We start from the raw sequence: 18,223 nt of genomic DNA on the forward strand, positions 1-18,223 counted from the left end.
TGTATTTGTGGACCTCATTGGTCCCCGTGGAAGATAGAACAATGTACATTTGCTCAAAATCAATTCCAGCTCTAATCATTGAAAACATGAAAGAGATTGCATACTGAAATTCATCAGGACAGTGCCATCGAAGTTACAATTAAAGATCTGTAAAAAGAATGGCTTGAAATAGGACCCGATGCATGGGAGACAAACAGAGGAGCAACAAATTCTAGAGACTATAAGCAAAAGCTTTATCTTCTGAGTGAAAATGAAACTAAGCTTGAATTCTCAATCTGAATTGATTTATGATCAATTCTGTTACGACAGCAAGATGTTGTAATCCTGATTCGACTTCGCAAATATACTAGCAAAAATACGACACGAACTCTGTTTCATATCCAAAAAAAACTTATGAATGAACTTGGGGTCAACTTTACATCGCAGTATGTGAGAAAATTCAAGCTTGATCGTCCCATTTCCACCTTCGTCCGACCTCCTCAAGAACCTTTGCACGAGCTTGACTCTTCCTTGCTTCATCTTCTACCCAAGATCTGCATGCAATGGTATAAAAAATAAAAGATAGCTGAGTTTCCAAACCTCAGCTTTTGCATACAGACATAGGCTATTTTCTAAACGATTTCGTATTGTCAACCGAAAGGCTACAACAGCTTCTATAGCACATATAATCCATATTGTTGCCCATTTCTAAAGGGCTAACAGTCCTGGTACTTGCACAACACGTACCTCACGAAGGAATAACTAAGACAGTAATTTAGACAGGCAAGAAGGAATATTTCAAAAGTAAAAAAGAAATAAGCTAGGACAAGATGAACTAAAAAGTCAATTACCTAAGAATACGGAGAGCTTCTTTCTCAGCTTCAAGCACAGATTTCGTATCAAGCATTACTTCAAGCTGGCTCTGTAAACGGGCGTGCATATTGTGTAGCTCACTCTTCTCTGCCTCACATATAGATGTCTCAGAAAGAAGCTTTTCTGTCATCCCATCAACTTCTTCCTTAAGGCTGAGAAGCAATTGCCTCTGACAGTTTATAGATGCCTTCTCCTTTAAATACTCAGAAAAAAACTTCTCTTGAACCATCTTCTCCTCTCCCAAATCACTGATAGCGGTAAGATAAAGCTCCTCCACCTTGATCAGGCGTTCTTTCTCCTCAGTTAGCTTCTTATCCCAATACCTTTGTATGTCTCCTCTTTCTAATAATTCCAACTTGATATCTTCTATCTCAGCTTTTCTAGCAGAACTCTCTGATTCCAGTCTTGATAATTCAAAGGAGATTGCTTCTGCCATCCTGCCACTTACCAGTGCAACTGCTACTTGTGCTTTTGTTGAAGGCTTGTTCGGTTGAAACCGTTTGATTTGACCTGTGAACAGAAGATATAACATTCAGAGGTTTTCTTAGAGGCAACATAAAATGTACATAACTCTTAAGCTCCACCCCCAATTTTTGTACAGTTTTCAATATGAGACATTATTATAAAAAAATAAAACCTAATAACTTCCTGAGTAGACAGAACAGAATAACGAGGATAAAAGGAATACCAAAAACTTTTCTGTGAATGCTGCTCTCCCCAGCTAAAATATCCATGAACAATTGTGGGGATGCTTCTGAACTGATCTCCTTCAAGTCCATAAAACCCACCTTTGTACTTGATATCTGGACTGTAGAAAAAGTCAAAAGCAATGACACACTGATAATCATTGGTTATATGTAGTTTAAAGAGGAAACAATTCCAAAACAATTGAAAAGTAATGGATTAAATAAGAAATTCTGTACCCGTTCTAGTATTCCAGGAACAACCTCATAATCTAACTGGGCTTTCCAGTCGATCAAGGTCTGGCGAGATACAAACCTGCATCATTACAGATACGGTCGTAAATGGAATTCAAATAGATCCTAAATTTCATGCAGATGTCGTACCTCTCAGGAAAAAAGTAGGTTTTCTCCCGATCTCCCAAGCCATCATATCCGTAGTTTGGTGATAACTTGCTGGGTATGATACCAGCTTCTGCTAGAGCTGAAATTAAGTCCAGAACTAATTCATTAACTGCTATGACCAACTAAACACTTTCTCTCAAACAAGAAAATAATACAAGGAAACCCCACCTTGAATGGACTCAAAATCAGGATCTTCCATACTTATATCATCAAAGGCAGCAATTGTTGACCCAGAAAGCAAAACTGATGGAATAATATGGTGTTTTGGATTCCTGTTTTGGAGAATGGGGGAAATGATTTAAATGGTGAACATGTTAATTCAGAAAAGAACTTTACTAATTTCTACCTTTCCAGTGACGAATACATATGAACTAGCCACCTTGCATATTCTCTTCTACTACACAACTCTCCAGCATCAATATCATCTTCAATAACCTGTACATATATCCTACTCTTTGAGATGTTCATGCTCACACTTGGACCTAAACTTTTATTTCTCGATGAACTTGAATGAAAGGCTAAATAATAGGGGAACAATGCACAAACAGACACCAGAACATGAAAATAAAAATTTAAGGGAAACTGTATTGTGCAGTTGGCTTCATTATGAAAAGCATGGGCTTTAAAAAACTATGTTTGATGAGAATCAATGACATAACCCATACGTCCAAACTGTAATTATTCGTATCATAAATACACATAATTTTAAGAACTTCTCAAAATTATTCATTTTAGAATTAAATTAAAAAAAGTGGTAGAAATTTCTAGATACGTGTAGTCATCTACAACATATAGTAGGAAGCAAAATTTAAGTTGATCCTTGTCATGGTCCAACTTAAGAGTTTTCCCATATTTGATTAAATTTGTGTTTCTTATAAACTGACAAAAAAAAAAAAAAATTCCTGAGCAGACCTTCAGTTTCTTCAAAATCGATAAAGCTTCATCTTGAGCAGAATCCACAGGAACGGTAATTATAACTCGTTCAGGCTTATTTCCAGAATCTGCAATACATTAAAATAAGAAGAAATGTATGATTATCATGGTTGTATGTAGTTGAGATATCTAAAACACACAAGGGCAAGATATGTAGTCACAATCATTGACAATCAACGCAAACACATATATCTTGACAGTAAACTCCAAATATCAACAGCTATCATGAACAATCATTCTATAGATACCAAACAAATCATAGGTTTTATCAGTGAAAATACAAAGAGAAGTATGATGCTGGGGAGTTACTTGCAATATTCCATTTTATTGCAGGGAAGAAAAAGTGAACTTTTAGCCATTCCAACCTCTATGATTTCCCATGATCTTAATGCTAGTTAAGAAGGGGTAAAATGAGAAGTTGAAGGCATTAAGTGCACCATGCTCAATCCTCTTCATATCAGAGACTAACCTACTAACACAATTCCAGACGATATCTTGTGATGCAACAGGTAAATCTTATAGAGAAACAGACGAGTCTAGGGAAAGCAATACATATGAAATATGCTCACTTTCATTCTTCCATCCAAAAAACCTCCTTATCAGGCAAAGGAATGGGATTTTTTCATCTCAAATGCACTCGTAGTACTCCAAAGAAACAACTTCACAACCTTTTCCTTTCAAATTTCTCCATGCAACCAAACATTACTATGAAACAACACGTACTTTCCAGCATAAGGTGAATGAGTATAACGATGTTCAAACGAGGTAAACTATTGTTCATGAACAGCTTTTAAAAGACTAAATTTAAGAGTAGTACTGAGAGGCAAAATTATATTCTATGCGATCAACATGCCAATCTCCAAACTTAAAAGAGAAGGTCCCAACTCAAATTCCAGTAGTAAGAGGCATTTAATGTAATAATACGTCCTGATCTATGATTTATCGATGTTTGAACAGAATACCTGAAGTAACAGCGTCATAAACCTTAGAATCAGGTATAGACTCAGCACCAGATTCAGTCGGTAGGTCGTGATTGGTTAAACTATCCTCCACTGTTTTGCCTTGATCGCTTTCATTTTCCATACGACTAAATACCCCTTCTAATGATCTCAAAGGAGTACGCCACTGGAACTTAAACCCTGTAAAAAGACACATAGTCACTAAGTAAACAATCTTTTCAATTTTCCACATGCAATTATGCATTAACTAAATCCCATTACTAAGATAGTACTTAAATCTTGCCAAGTTGTAACTCATACTCAAGGGAAATGAAAGAAAAGCTCAACCAATGAAAAAATATAACCACTAGTTAAAGGAAGATACCCAATTTCGTGAAAACAGAATTATGATATCCAACTGACCTCGTCTAGATAGTGAAATATGAGAAATGGCTGCGAACAAAACAACAAGCGAGGTCCCGACCACGCCTATTACGAAACGAGGCACCCCTGCGAAAGACAATACCGTAAACACAAACCAAATTATAGATAATCAAGGGGAACATGTGATAATGAAGTAAAATTAACCTCGTCTCCCGATTTTTGCGTCGCTGGTTGGAGAGTTGAGAAATATCCAGCCACCATAGCCGTCGTTGTTGGGATGGTCGGGATTAATCCAAGACGAGAGGTCGAGGTCTCTTTCAGTAATTGAAGCAGCAATACGAAATTTAGAGTTAGTGGGCCTGAGATGGCCGAGAAATAGATGCGAGTAGGGGGGAATAACATTCCGTCGTCGTGAAATCGACGGCGACTTCGCAGGGAATAGAGAGAAGGTAGATGCAAAAGAAGAAGAAGAGCACATTACTAAGACAATTAGGGCTTTTCGGATAGTACGTTTGATGTCTGTAGAAGGCAGAGTGCGTTGCGTTGATGCAAAGATGAGAGGTATCGTCAACAGTGGACCGTAGTGGAACTGGCTGTGTGAGGGCGATAACTTTTTTTTTCCTTTCAAAATTTTATATTAAAACTTATTGCAAAAACAAGAAACAAAAAAAAAAAAAACATTATTATATTTACAAATCTGACAATTGCATTTTAAATTTCTAAGTATTGCAAAGTAAATAAATAAATTTGATTTCTATTCTTTTATTAGGATAACTTTAGCTATCGTGTACTCTCTTTGTTACTTGTTTCGAAATATTATTTTACTACTACATTATCGGCTACTTATAACATTTGAATATGTCTTCATTGTTAATCATTTTGATTAGAGTATTGTACGTGTTGATTATAACATATTAGAGAGTATATTTCCGAAAAGAAATGATACCTCCATGACTGGTGAATCGACAAAACTCGCCCTATACTAAAATACATTTTGAATATTGAAGCAATAAAAAGATCATGTCTAAGTCACCTCCAAACGCTTTCAAAGGATCTCAAATCGGTTTATAAATTCAATAACAAGTTTGATATCAATCAAGAATCACAAAGCTACAAACCATTAACAAGTTTGATATTAAAGGAATATTCCAAAAGCTATGAATTAAGAGAGCATAAAATGATAAATAATGGTCAACAGTCAGGCCTCAATAGCCAAGTATGGAATAAGACGCAGGTTGAGCCTGAAAGACTGAGCCCTTAGTACATCTAATGGATCGACAGAGAGGCTACAACACCAATGCTTCTTAAAACTATGTCCTCCACCTTTATAACAAAGAAAAGCCAGAAACAATGCCTCTGAAGTAAAAAGAGAATCACATATTCTGCTATTCATTACAGCACAACAGTATAAAACTCAAAAGGGGAGAAGTTATTGCAGATCCTCTAGATATTTAGTTGCTCTCATTTGTCTATAGAATTCAAACGTAATCAGGGGACCTACTGGTTATAGTTATGCATGCCCCGCCCTCGACCCCTTCCAACATGACCATATCCCCTCCCGTAATAACCACCACGACGGCCACCACGTCCAGAATGAAAACCACCACGACCACCTCGGAATCTTGCAAACTCGCCAAATGTCTGCGGCGACAAATATTCAATATAATGAAAAACAATTCTAAAATAAATAAATTAACCAACTCACATAACATACCTCAGTGTCCAACTTCATTTGTTCGAAGTATCTGGGCCTCCTTCCATTTTGAGCTTCTTGGTCAAGAGCGTTGCATGAGAGAGTATCAAAAAAGTCGTCCTTATTGTACACAGGCTGTAGCATAATATGAATCAGTTTTATGTAGGCAGGTAACAAACATTTCTTAAACATACAAATCTCCAGAAGTGTATGGCGTTGAAAGAAACTAAGACCTTCATCTCTAACTTTGACGATTCACCATCATCTTCTTCATAGGCATCGTCTTCATCACTGAATTTTTCATCCCCATAATTGAACTTCGGATGAGATTTGGTATTCTTGCCAAGATGACCCCAGACTTCATCCTTGTTAAATTTCTCATTCATTGCCATGAAGTCAAAATCTTCCGTGAATCTTTCTGTTTGATGCGAGTTCTGCAATCAAAAAATCATAAATGTTTACCTAGGATATTGCGTTCTTTGGAATACGCAATCATGCGCTACAAATATTTAATTGACAATAAACTAGCAAGCATGTCTATTTTAGAATCCCATCAAGCTCATATTGAGGTCAAATGAAGGAGCAGATTAGGAAATATAATGTAGTTCGACCAGGAAATATAATGTAGTCCCAACAAAATACATAGGTTATCAAAACCCAATGTAATTCGATGTACAAAATCTTCAAGGTTCCCGATCCTCCTGTTACCATATTAATAGATGCCGTTGGCACTCCTAGTTATAATAAACCTAATTTAAGAAGTACACATTACCCCAAATCGTCCTCCTCTACCACGTCCCCTGTAGATGTGCCGAGTTTGTGAAGTTGAATCATTTGGCTGGTGAAAATACAAGATGTTAAACATCAGAACCTTTGTAGCATGAAAGGTACATTAGACAGACAAATATCCTGATCCTTGTAAATAAGATAATGAAAAATATGCAAATCACTCTAAATTCTACCCACAAGTAATAGCCATCGACTTCTAATGACATCATAACTGCCTCAGGAACATATCATGCATATTTACACTTGATACCTGAACAGCCTAAACGTTGCACCACAGAAGGGCCTAAATATTTGTTTAAGGACACTTAACCGTAGTGTCACCAATATGAACTTCCCAAAAACCAAACGACGTTGCATAAGTATATGTAGAACATGTGGCCATGGAGAGAGCACCTTATGAATGGCTCGTGGAGACACCGGTAATGGTAATAATGGTGGCTGAGTATCCGCTGAAACTGGAACAGTTTGTTCGGCTGCTAATGAGGAAGATGTTTGAACCACTTCCACGTCCTTTGGAACTGTCTTCAAAGATGAAGAGACTACTGTAGTTTGCAAGAGCTGGCCTGGAGTCACAAGGGTAGGTGCAGGCGCACTTGTCAGAACAGAAATCGATGTTCCAACAACGGCGGAAGTAGATTGAGAGATAGTTTGATAAGACAATGCTGGACCAGAAACTGTAGTAGTTTTGTTAGAAGTTGGAGGCACAACAAGGCTAACATCCGAACTTGCTGTCAAAGGAGAGAGCGATGACAAGTTGGAACTTAGAGGAGCTTGAGGAAGAGCAGAATGTACTTTCTGGCTGGCCATTGAGCTTGATGATATCTCAGAGGCCTGTGGAACTGACAGCACAGATGGAAATGTTGAAGATACAGTAACTGGAGGCATTGTTGTGGATGATAAACTAGGAATGGTAGGATTAGCAGAGAATAAAGAAGATGGAACTTCTAATAGATTTGATGCGCCAGAGGGTAAAGAAGCATTAGGATTAGGATATTGCAGTGGCGGCTGCAAGGAAGAAGGCAATGACAGGCCAGGTGGTGGACGAAGTAATGATTGCTGATGCATGTGAGGAAGTCCATTAGGGGGCCCATAATACCCTTGCCAGTACATTGGCAAAGCAAGTCCACCATCACTTGGATTTGGAGGAGGTGGCGAAGGGGAAGCTCCCCAAGACCCTACATTTCCTCCAGGTTGATATAAAGGCAACCCACCCTGGAAATGAGATCCAGGAATTCCCACAGGTATGGCCTGAGAATTAATATCAGGCAAGGGTCCACTAACAGGAGGAAGCGAGCTTGAAGAAGTAGATACTGGACGAGGATAGTGAGACTGCATGAGAAATTTCACCAAATACATTGTAAGTTCACCTCCATTTTATGCAGAATAAATTGGGGAAGGGAGGGAGGGAGGGAGGGGCAGGGAGAGGATTTCATGTTACCTGAATAATAGCAGGATCGTTGTTTATCAAGGGTGTAGTCTGAACAGGTGGAGAAGATTTTACCTGTAGATCCTGCAGAAAGAGCCAAAAAGTCAATACTACTTATACATAGCCTCAACGCATGCCATTTGCTCAAAAGATCAGTTTTATATGACGTATATAAACGTAGTGGTGGTTCTAATAAAACACCATCACATAAAAAATAAAAAAATAAAAAAATAAAAGATGATCAGAACCCAGGTGGGCACCCTTAGACTTTACCACAGGGTAACAAAGATACAAAAGCTGACTTGTACTGTTGTCAAACAAGATTGCAATGTTACATAAAACATATAATTACAAAATAATGATACTACTTCACATGGAATCTTTAAATTAACAAAAAGGATCTTTTGCACGCATTAAATAATATAATCAAATATAGGAGCTAGGTAAAACTTTATAAAGTTCCAAGTACACCACAAGGTTCATTGGTATCTACACATAGGATACCTTTCTGTCACATAGTAATCATGCAATTAAGCGTACTGCCACTACCACGTTATAGTTAATATCTATATCAAAGTTACCTTGATATCACTTCCACGGAACAAGATGAATTCAAAAACTTTGTCGCTTGGTGGGACTTGTGGCCCCTCCTGCTTTCTCCCTTCTGTTCCAAATGAACGTACTGAAAAGAGAAATATAAAATATCGCATTAGTATCAATTTCCCTGGAACCTTGAAAATGGCTTAATATACATCACTATGACATTAAAGATAATATACTGAGAAGTATAGCAACTGTTTGTCGCCCCATGGATGAAAATGATGACTTCTTAAAACACGAGGAAACTGAGTCAGTATTTGAAAAGATTTCAGGACAAAACCTACCACAAACCCAACCTATAACATCACAATTATGGGCCAAGGTTTCATGTCAATACAATACCGACCTTAACCCACCGAACATTTCACTATGATGCACAAATGCAACATTCCTATTCCGCCGAACATGTAATAACATTTCCGTCCACGTTAATAGTTATTGGACCTAAAAAAAGTTTAATCCATTCAATTTAGCAACTAAGTCAAGCCATTGTCTTCCTTTCGATTCTTTTTTTTTTTTTTTTTTCCTTTTTTCACTTCAACAATAGATGTGTCACACAAATGTAAAAACTAATTAACAACATGAAAAACACCCAACAATAGTCAAATCTACTAAGAGCCTCTGAGATAATTCTGCAATGCCTCTCAAGACAATTTCCTGAATGATAGCAAAAACAGCATTTTCTCAGGGCACTTTAGCCTGCATTTTATACCCTACTGGGATGTCCATGTAACAATTTGCTCTCTACAGCCCAAAACATTGTTGCAAAAGCCATAGAAAATACCAGAAGTTTCAAAAGCTTCTAACACCAAGTATGTGCAAAAGTGAAACTGCCCACAAATAGTACTGGCCTTCCTAAATACTTTTACACATTTAGCCACAATTAAGGCAGATAGAGAGCCAAAATAGGGGACCATTTGTATTTACATTATACTACAACACCCCATGGACATCTTTGCTGAGGTCTTTTTAAACCCGGGTAAACTATTCCCCTAACCACCTGTATCTCAATGTGCTAGATGCTATAGTATGCTCCACAAACCACCACACCACTTAGGCAGTCAAGGAAATGCTCTCCTATTTCAAGTATCACTTCACTTCCTCTAGCAAGCTAGTAATTTTAGCCTGGTTACAAGATGAACGCCTCCTATGCAATATTCCCCAGTCCACAAAAAGTTAAAGATCGTTAATCTGAACAAGGTACTTCACCACTTAGGCTCCCCTAACCAGACCTTTAGAAAGATCAGTTTGTAGCAGATGGCATAGAACATCAACGGCAATCACAGAAAGAACTATAGGTTAAAGGTTTCCATGCTTGCAATACCTTGTAAATTTGATTCTACCTCTAGGTTTGCCATTCATAATAACTGAAATTTTAATTTGAGCAATACAGTTCATAGCCCTTTATCCTCCTGTAGTCATCAACTATTTCATTCAAAGGTAGAATGTTCATATTATTTATGAAGGACAACTTATAGTCAAAAATAAAATTGTGCCCAGAGGGATCTTTTTAATCCGATCCACCAGAATTATGCCAGAAGCTTATAATCATTATCACCAAACTGATAGGTTGAAGAACCTTCAAACAAGATCACATATAAGAGTCATCAATTTAAACTTTCTATTAACTGGTATGCTAGCTACTAATGATTATACTAGACGGAAAATCATGCACCGTAGAATGAAATGGGCGCATCTGTGACGAAAAATTCCATCATTAAGTTCTAATGAGCCCTACAGACTAAAAGCCGCCAGTAATTACATAGTTGACACAAAGAGGCAGACATTAATATTTGATGAAAAGCCTTCAGCAAAAGGGATGCCAAGGAGTGAGCAGTGCTTGATATGTAATCCCAGGCCACAAAAGAAGTTACCAACCAAAAGTTAAAGGAAATGGTGTAGCTAGTTGACACATGACATTAAACAGAAAATGCCAAAAGGAGAAAGGGAAAACAAATGTGACACTGCCATCGGCAAACTCTGCAGGCAATTAAATTTCACAATAACAGCCGGGTAATGGTTTCTGCAGTCAGATTCGTAAGGCAATAGGAATTTATTCAGAAAATTTAAATCTCATAACTAGTAAATGATGCAAGACCAGCAACCAGATGAGACAAATGAAATATTTAACCGGTCAATCCAATCTCACTTCGTAGTTTCTCCGAACTAACAGAGTGAAAAGAGACAAATTTCATAATCATAAACTAAAAGTTAAAGCCTACGATTCGTCAGGAACTTCACCGAGAGAATAAAAGAGGATTGGATCCAATGGAAAACAAGTCAAGCCCTCGCCTAACCAGAAAGTGAAAATAGCAAAACTAAAGACTTCAGAAAAGGATGTTACCATTTCTCAGTCCGATACTGGATTCTTCAGTGTTGATGCTATAAAGAACACCTTCGTATCTAATCTCACTCCTGGACGTTAAGCTTATCAAGCTTCCTATATACGAATCGGCCGGTGAACTGGATCTGGAACCACTATCGGAAGCCATAACCAACGACCCAGAAACAAATCCGAGGGAAAAAGAGAGTAGGGTTTAGATGGGGAATCTGTGATTGAGAAGGTGGGGTTATATTGAGCGATTTGTCAGGCGAAAGTGGTAGGAAATTGATGAAAAGCGCTTCTGCAGTGCTTAGGCCTTATGCGCTTTTATTATTCAAAACCATTCGCGACTGCAGAAATTACCTAAGAAACTGCTCCAAACGCGGTGGAATGTTTTAAGCGGATAGCCCAAATGCCATCGCCATCGGCATGGCTCAGTGTTTCATTGTTTCTTACCGTTCAATCTTTATTTAATTAATTACAAATTAAATTTTTATTTCTTAAACTTGATTTAAAAAGTTTAAATTTTAATTAGACATTAATTAATTTTAATAAATTATTATAAACTTAATTAAGAGTTATTTGAAAATATGAGAACTAAATTAACAATTTAACCATTTTTTTAATCAAACTCTTCTAAAATTTTGATTAGAAAATGACCTCTCAGTGCCTCCATTTCCAAACCCTAGAAAACCTTCAACGCTGCAATTTCCTTTTCCATTTCTCTTTACTTCATTCAATGCTTTAATTGATCCAAATCGCGTCTTCGTGTCAGTTCGCCATTGGAGAATGTAGGCGGCAGCGGTAGCGCCAGTGCTCTGCCTCAACGGCTGCATGTTGGATCGACCAGAAAGCCTGAAGTCCACCGCGATTGAACAAGCCTCATCAATTGTTAATATAAATCTCTCAGAAGCCCTAATACACCTTCTGAATCTCTCTCCCTGTAAGATTATTCTTCATTTCATCTTCGATTCATGAATCATTCTCTCTCTTAATACGAAATTCCAAAATGCATTTGCAATTGCATTTATTTTATCTCTGAAGAAAAATTTGAAACGAAGTATCGAATTCATAGAGTGCAGATTTAAAGATGGAATGTCGTTTTCCTTTCACTGATCCGTTTGTGCAAAACTGCCTAGCAAACTGTGTCCTCTTTTCGAGCCGCGCGGTTCACCAAGCTGATCGCCAATGGGGCTCCTAGAGTAGTGCTTTACGCTCTCTCTCTCTCTCTTTAAAAGTAAATAAATCAATCATTTCCATCTATAATTTCAAAATGTTCTTCATAACCTCCATCTTTTTCTCTTTGCTTCTATATATCTGACTTGAGTTCCAATTATTATTCACTGAAATCAGAAGTCATTATTATTGTAATTACCAATTGTGAATCGGGAATTGTTTCGAAAACATGACGTTTAAATTATATATATAATCAGCCACTCCTATGAAGTTCAGTTGCAACTTCATTATTTTTTATATTTTATTTTTCTACATTCTTTTAATCAAAAGAATATCTAAACTAACAAAAATACTAAAATGTTAGTATGTTTACCAACTTTGACAGTGGGGTCTCATTGGTTTCTGTATCTCAATAAATTGTATTATTGGATTTAAAATCGTCATAAAAATCAAGAAAAATAAACTTGCAGTATCTTTTCTTTCTGTTAAATTTTGTGAGCACTAACTTATATTACAATTTTATGCATTAATCAAAGTAGAAGTCGATTTTGATTGAAATTAGTGAATATTGGTAGGAAACAAACGTATTGTCAAATTTTGGGGCAGTGATCCTCAAGACTGTGAAACCCTAACATACATCCTTTGTTTTTCCCTCCTTAATACAACACTTCAAAATCCAAATTAAAACAAAACCCAATGCCCAAAACCCAACTTGTTTCCTTCCATGCATACACATGCACCTTCTCTCTCTTCTGCATGGGAAAAAAATGGTACCTTTAAAGGCCATTTAGTTCTCTTCCCTTCCCCCACAGTCCTATACCTAAACCCTAAACTTTAACCCTGACCCTAATCCTAGAGCTCTGCTTTAATGTTCTTAGCCACCTTCTCTAAAGTCTAAACCCATAATTCCCCCAACTACTTTACCCTTTTAGCCATCCTATTCTCATAGCAATAAATTTTGCTAACAGAAAATTATACTAAATTATTTCTCTGATAAAAGGAGTTGCTTTGGCATTCCAATGCATACAAGGAAAAGACTATGCCCCACATTTCGCTTTCACTTGGGGTTGGGGCTTTTAGCCCTTTCAGTAGTTTATGGCACTCTTATATTTATTATTGTTATTACTATTATTGCTTTTTGGCCCTTTTTTGAGAATTGTGCTTTGCCTAATCCCCCCCCCCCCTTTTCTTCACCACTCTCTGGTCTAACACTTCCCTTTGCCCATTTCCATTTCCATTTCTCTGATCCTTTGCATCTCTTTCACTTTCATTCCTTACAATCTCTCTGGTTTCTCTTTCTTTTGAGCCTTTCCTGGATCTGGGTTTGCTTTTTCTAGCTTGCTTGTGTGATTTCTCTACAGTTCTTGTTCTTGTGACCTCCATGCACGTACCCATTTCATCCTCTCTGTTCCATCGCTTCTCCATTTATATGTCACCCTAAACTTTTGAATACAATAGAATAACATAACTGCGTCTGATTTCTTCATTTCTTTCTCTCATTGTTGTGATCATTTTGGTTCTGTAATGGGGATGAAGAGGCTGTTTATTGCTGTATTCTTTGTCTGTTTGGGAAGTTGGAGGAGCTATGCACAAGAAGGTGGAGAAGCTCCAATGGAGAAAACAGAGCTTGATGCTCTGAACTCCGCAATACAGGGCTTTGTGGGTAATTGGTGGAATGGCTCAGATCTCTACCCTGATCCTTGTGGATGGACTCCAATACAGGTAACTCTTCTTCAACCTGCTCCATTTTTTAGTTCATTTTTCTGCTTTAAAATTTTACAATTGAGGAGTCAACTTAGAAAACAGGAAAATATGTTGTTTGAAGAAATTTTGCATCCTTAATGGAAAGTGCAAAGAGGAATGATTTTTTAGTTCATATTATTGCCTTAATATTTCACAATTGACGAGTCGACTTAGAAAACAGGATAATATGTTGTTTGAAAAAGTTTTGCATCCTTAATGGAAAGTGCAAAGTGGAATGATTTTCTAGATGTTTTTCAGGGGGTTTCTTGTGATATCTTCGACGGGCTCTGGTATGTCACTGCACTTAACATTGGACCAACTCATGACAACTCGCTATCTTGTGCTCCAAATGCCCATTTCAGACAGCAATTGTTTGAACTCAAACACCTTAAGAGTCTGTCCTTCTTCAGCTGCTTTGTCTCAACAAAAGGGAGCAATTCTGTTTCACTTCCAACTGACGAATGGCTAAAACTCGCCGGAAGTTTAGAATCTCTCGAGTTCAGATCAAATGACGGCCTCACCGGAAAAATTCCGGCCAGTCTGGGGAGTCTATCAAACCTGCAATCTTTGGTTTTATTAAATAATGGATTCGTAGGTGAAATACCAGAAAATTTTGGCGGTTTGATCAAATTAAAGCGACTGGTTATTGCTGGAAACTCGCTCACTGGTCCAATTGCTCGAAATCTTGGGCGGCTGAGCGAGCTACTGATTTTGGATTTGAGTAGAAACTTATTGTCGGGTTCTCTGCCACCGAGTTTGGGAAATTTGACTTCCCTTTTGAAGCTTGATCTTAATGACAACAAATTGAGTGGAATTTTACCAAATGAAATCGGCGATATGGGAAATTTAACGCTTCTGGATCTGAGCAACAACAGTTTCTACGGTGGATTGAAACAGTCGTTTGAGAAGATGAGTTCGTTAGAAGAAGTAATTTTATCCAACAACCCAATCGGGGGAGAACTCAAGAGCATAAACTGGAAAAGTCTAGAAAACTTAGTGATTTTGGACCTTTCCGACATGGGTTTGAAAGGAGACATTCCGGATTCATTATCCGCATTGAAAAGGCTAAGATTTCTGGGCCTTAGCCGCAACAATCTAACAGGAAACCCCTCGCCAAAACTTGCAACTCTGCCAGTTATTAGTGCGATTTACTTGTTCAGGAACAATTTGTCTGGAGACCTCAAATTCTCCGAAAAGTTCTACGGGAAGATGGGGAGGAGATTTGGGGCATGGGATAATCCGAATCTGTGTTACCCCATTGGAACGTTGGCGGCAAACAATGGTCCATATGGGGTGAAGCCATGTCAAGAAGAGGAAGAAGATGAAGATGTGATCAAATTAATGAAATACCCCGTCAAAAAGACGAATTTTGAGACGGGAAATTCGAATTCGGCGGTCTCAAAGGGTTGTTGTGGGCTTGGAATTGAAGGATTTTGGTGGAAATTTGTGGGGAAGACATTAGCGATGGTTCTGTTAACGAATAGGTTGTTATGAAACAGAAACAGAAACAGAAACAGAGGTTTGTTTCTTAGAAGTGTCCTGCCTGAAGAGAATGGAATCATTATCCATTTGGTCTGCTGCAGCTGACGTCCTAACGAAAAGTCACCTTCTTATTTAAAGAAAGAATAGAAGTTAAATGGTATTTGTAATGGAGTTTACTTAGTTTCAATTTTCAAATTTAATCATGCACCAGAAAAGTCACTGCGCAGTAAAATTTAGAGTTATTAAACATTTTTTTTTTAAAAAAAAAGTAAAAAAAAGTAGAATAGTGTAAATAGAGAGGGGTAGGGATGGAAGAAAAAGGAAGGAGAGAGGGGGTTGAGGGAAGGGCAATAATGTCAGAAATGGAGGGCGTCGGAGCAGAAGGTGGCGAACCCAATCCCAAGGTGGAGGAGGCGAGTAAGGGCCCTTTCATACATCCCACCCAAAGGCCGAAGCCCCCACTTTCTCCATCCTGCAAATGCACTCTTCAATAACCCTATCCCTATCCCACCAATTTCTTCTTTTGTTTCTTTTATTTTTTATGAGGACATTCCCTTTTATGTTAGGGTCAATTTAGGGTTTTCACATGATTTTAATTTCCTTTTAGTAATTGATTGGTGAATATTTAAATATTTGAAATTATCTCATTCAAAATTTGAATACTTTCTATTTTGTCTAAAAAAATATATTTTATCATTAATTTTAGATAAAAAAAACTTTAATATTTTATTTAAAATATATCTTTTAACTTTTGATATTGATTCAAAAATATACTTAAATTCTAAAAGAGTTAAAAAAAATACTACTACGATTAGGACTATTTTTTAAAAAAACTTATGAAATATTAAACGGTTTTTCGAGAATCCATAGACTATCTCCTTATTTTTTAATTTTACTTTTGAAAATTTATTAGCATGTATGGATCTCACTAGATAAAAGGTAATTTTTTATTGTTTTTATTTAAAATAAGAGTGGAATTTTTTAAGACCAACACTTTTTAAAGTTGGAGAGTATTTTTTTTTTAATCTATTTTAAAAATTTAGGTATTTTAGAAACAAGAATTAACTATTTCACCCAAAAAAAAATTATTATTTTTTAGTTTTAAGGATGTTCTTTAAATTTTTTATATTTTTAAATTTAAAGATATTATTAAAAAATTTAAGAGAAAATGAAAGATATTATCAATTCTTACATATTATTTGTCAACGATAACAGAGTATTTTTTTCAAAATAAATAACCTTAAAAAAAGGTTAAAAATCAAAATAAATTGTTTTAAAGAGGTCCCACAAATAGACTAATTATCCTGTATTTTCCAACAAAATCCCTATAGCACAGTAGGTCGTAAAGCATTTGGGCTGGATTCAAAACTGGGCCGATGTTAGAAAGGCCCATTAAACCCTGTCTTAATTAATTAGGGTATTTTTTTCGATCAAGAGTCAACTATTTTAAATTTTCCAACTAAACAAGCCATATTAATTTTACCACAATTAAAATTAAAATTTATTAAACCAGCAATAATCACCTTACAAAATTACAACTAATTCATTTTAATAGTTTCAATTTACGAACCAATTCAACAACATCAAATTATACTCAAATACAATAAATAACTTGTTGACAAAGATTTACCAAATTATAAACATTAATTTTTAAAATAAAATTTTATTAAATAATTAACCACGGTTAAAATGTGTAAACCAATGCCTAGTAAAATGTCAACCATGACTACAACCCAAGTCGATTATTTGGTATAATAATAATAATAATAAATATTTGGAAGAAAAAGAAAGCATTCGTCAAATCCCAAAGAGGACCTTTGAATTAAAAAAAAAAATCTTATATATAAAAGATATATATATAATATTGGGAGTAGAGATATTCAAAGTCAAAGTCAAAGTCAATAAATGAAACCAAAGTTATTTTGACGTCAACCTTAAAAACAATACCTTAATTTCTTGCATGTTTGAAAATAGAAAGAACATTTGAATCATGAAGTTAGTTATAATCATGAAGTTATCACATTATTAAACTTTCAACTTTTAAATAACAACTTGAAAATCTTACCGATTCAGTTTATCGTATCTGTTGGATGATGAAAGTCCCACATCGGTTAATTTAGGGAATGGTCATGGGTTTATAATCTAAGAATACACTCTTCATTGGTATGAGGCCTTTTGGGGAAGCCCAAAGCAAAGCCATGAGAGCTTACGCTCAAAGTGGACAATATCATACCATTGTGGAGAGTCGTGTTCGTCTAACATGGTATCAGAGCAATGCCCTAAACTTAGCCGTGCCAATAGATTGGCAAATCCTTAAATGTCAAACAAAGGACTCCAAAAGGAGTCAAGTCTCCTCGAAGGTACGAAGGCAGTCAAAAATGACTAAGACTCCAAAGGAGTCGAGCCTCGATTAAGGGGAGGCGTGCTTTGTTCGAGGGGAGGTGTTGGATGATGAAAGTCCCACATCGGCTAATTTAGGGAATGATCATGGGTTTATAAGTGAGGAATACTAACTCCATTGGTATGAGGCATTTTGGGGAAGCCCAAAGCAAAGCCCTGTTGGATGATGAAAGTCCCACATCGGCTAATTTAGGGAATGATCATGGGTTTATAAGTGAAGAATACTAACTCCATTGGTATGAGGCCTTTTGGGGAAGCCCAAAGCAAAGCCATGAGAGCTTACACTCAAAGTGAAGCTCAAAGTGGACAATATCATACCATTGTGGAGAGTCGTGTTCGTCTAACAGTATCAATTTGACCAATACGAAAGAGGGTTACAATTCAACCATATTCTATCCT

The 18,223-nt window shown here is 36.7% G+C and overlaps 3 protein-coding genes across 5 annotated transcripts; 1 reads left to right on the forward strand and 2 right to left on the reverse strand.

Annotated features, from left to right (window-relative positions):
* Positions 1-72: 72 nt before the first annotated feature.
* On the reverse strand, positions 73-4,793 carry LOC111476598. Its single transcript, XM_023120367.1, has 11 exons — positions 4,397-4,793; positions 4,232-4,318; positions 3,833-4,009; positions 2,850-2,938; positions 2,284-2,372; positions 2,106-2,209; positions 1,920-2,016; positions 1,776-1,851; positions 1,541-1,655; positions 831-1,362; positions 73-533 (listed from the first exon to the last, which is right to left on the reverse strand). The coding sequence occupies exons 1-11, from the start codon at positions 4,668-4,670 to the stop codon at positions 440-442; spliced, it is 1,734 nt and encodes a 577-aa protein (XP_022976135.1). The 5' UTR covers positions 4,671-4,793; the 3' UTR covers positions 73-439.
* Positions 4,794-5,305: 512 nt separating this feature from the next.
* LOC111475744 (protein decapping 5-like) lies at positions 5,306-11,441 on the reverse strand. Its single transcript, XM_023119992.1, has 8 exons — positions 11,045-11,441; positions 8,682-8,782; positions 8,113-8,184; positions 7,068-8,003; positions 6,658-6,723; positions 6,119-6,319; positions 5,907-6,020; positions 5,306-5,833 (listed from the first exon to the last, which is right to left on the reverse strand). The coding sequence occupies exons 1-8, from the start codon at positions 11,190-11,192 to the stop codon at positions 5,690-5,692; spliced, it is 1,782 nt and encodes a 593-aa protein (XP_022975760.1). The 5' UTR covers positions 11,193-11,441; the 3' UTR covers positions 5,306-5,689.
* A 233-nt stretch (positions 11,442-11,674) lies between these two features.
* On the forward strand, positions 11,675-15,632 carry LOC111478137 (piriformospora indica-insensitive protein 2-like). Of its 3 annotated transcripts, none has more exons than XM_023122382.1 (3): positions 11,675-11,966; positions 13,736-13,921; positions 14,201-15,632. In XM_023122382.1, the coding sequence occupies exons 2-3, from the start codon at positions 13,811-13,813 to the stop codon at positions 15,434-15,436; spliced, it is 1,347 nt and encodes a 448-aa protein (XP_022978150.1). In that variant the 5' UTR covers positions 11,675-11,966; positions 13,736-13,810; the 3' UTR covers positions 15,437-15,632. The 3 variants fall into 3 exon arrangements, with proteins under 3 accessions (XP_022978150.1, XP_022978227.1, XP_022978071.1); XM_023122459.1 differs by having other exon boundaries at positions 13,774-13,921; XM_023122303.1 differs by lacking the exon at positions 11,675-11,966 and having other exon boundaries at positions 12,269-13,921.
* Positions 15,633-18,223: the final 2,591 nt, after the last annotated feature.

This window comes from Cucurbita maxima, unplaced genomic scaffold, assembly GCF_002738345.1.
Source record: "Cucurbita maxima cultivar Rimu unplaced genomic scaffold, Cmax_1.0 Cma_Scf00001, whole genome shotgun sequence".
NCBI lineage: Eukaryota > Viridiplantae > Streptophyta > Magnoliopsida > Cucurbitales > Cucurbitaceae > Cucurbita > Cucurbita maxima.

Coding starts and splice junctions, on each gene's coding strand:
- LOC111476598 (XM_023120367.1), bottom strand. CDS start 4,670: ATGTGCTCTTCTTCTTCTTTTGCATCTACCTTCTCTCTATTCCCTGCG. Junction 4,319..4,396: donor CGCAAAAATCGGGAGACGAG/GTTAATTTTACT, acceptor TGTCTTTCGCAG/GGGTGCCTCGTTTCGTAATA. Junction 2,017..2,105: donor TGATTTTGAGTCCATTCAAG/GTGGGGTTTCCT, acceptor ACTTAATTTCAG/CTCTAGCAGAAGCTGGTATC.
- LOC111475744 (XM_023119992.1), bottom strand. CDS start 11,192: ATGGCTTCCGATAGTGGTTCCAGATCCAGTTCACCGGCCGATTCGTAT. Junction 6,320..6,657: donor GTAGAGGAGGACGATTTGGG/GTAATGTGTACT, acceptor TTTTGATTGCAG/AACTCGCATCAAACAGAAAG. Junction 6,021..6,118: donor CGTCAAAGTTAGAGATGAAG/GTCTTAGTTTCT, acceptor ATTATGCTACAG/CCTGTGTACAATAAGGACGA.
- LOC111478137 (XM_023122303.1), top strand. CDS start 13,724: ATGGGGATGAAGAGGCTGTTTATTGCTGTATTCTTTGTCTGTTTGGGA. Junction 13,922..14,200: donor GTGGATGGACTCCAATACAG/GTAACTCTTCTT, acceptor GATGTTTTTCAG/GGGGTTTCTTGTGATATCTT.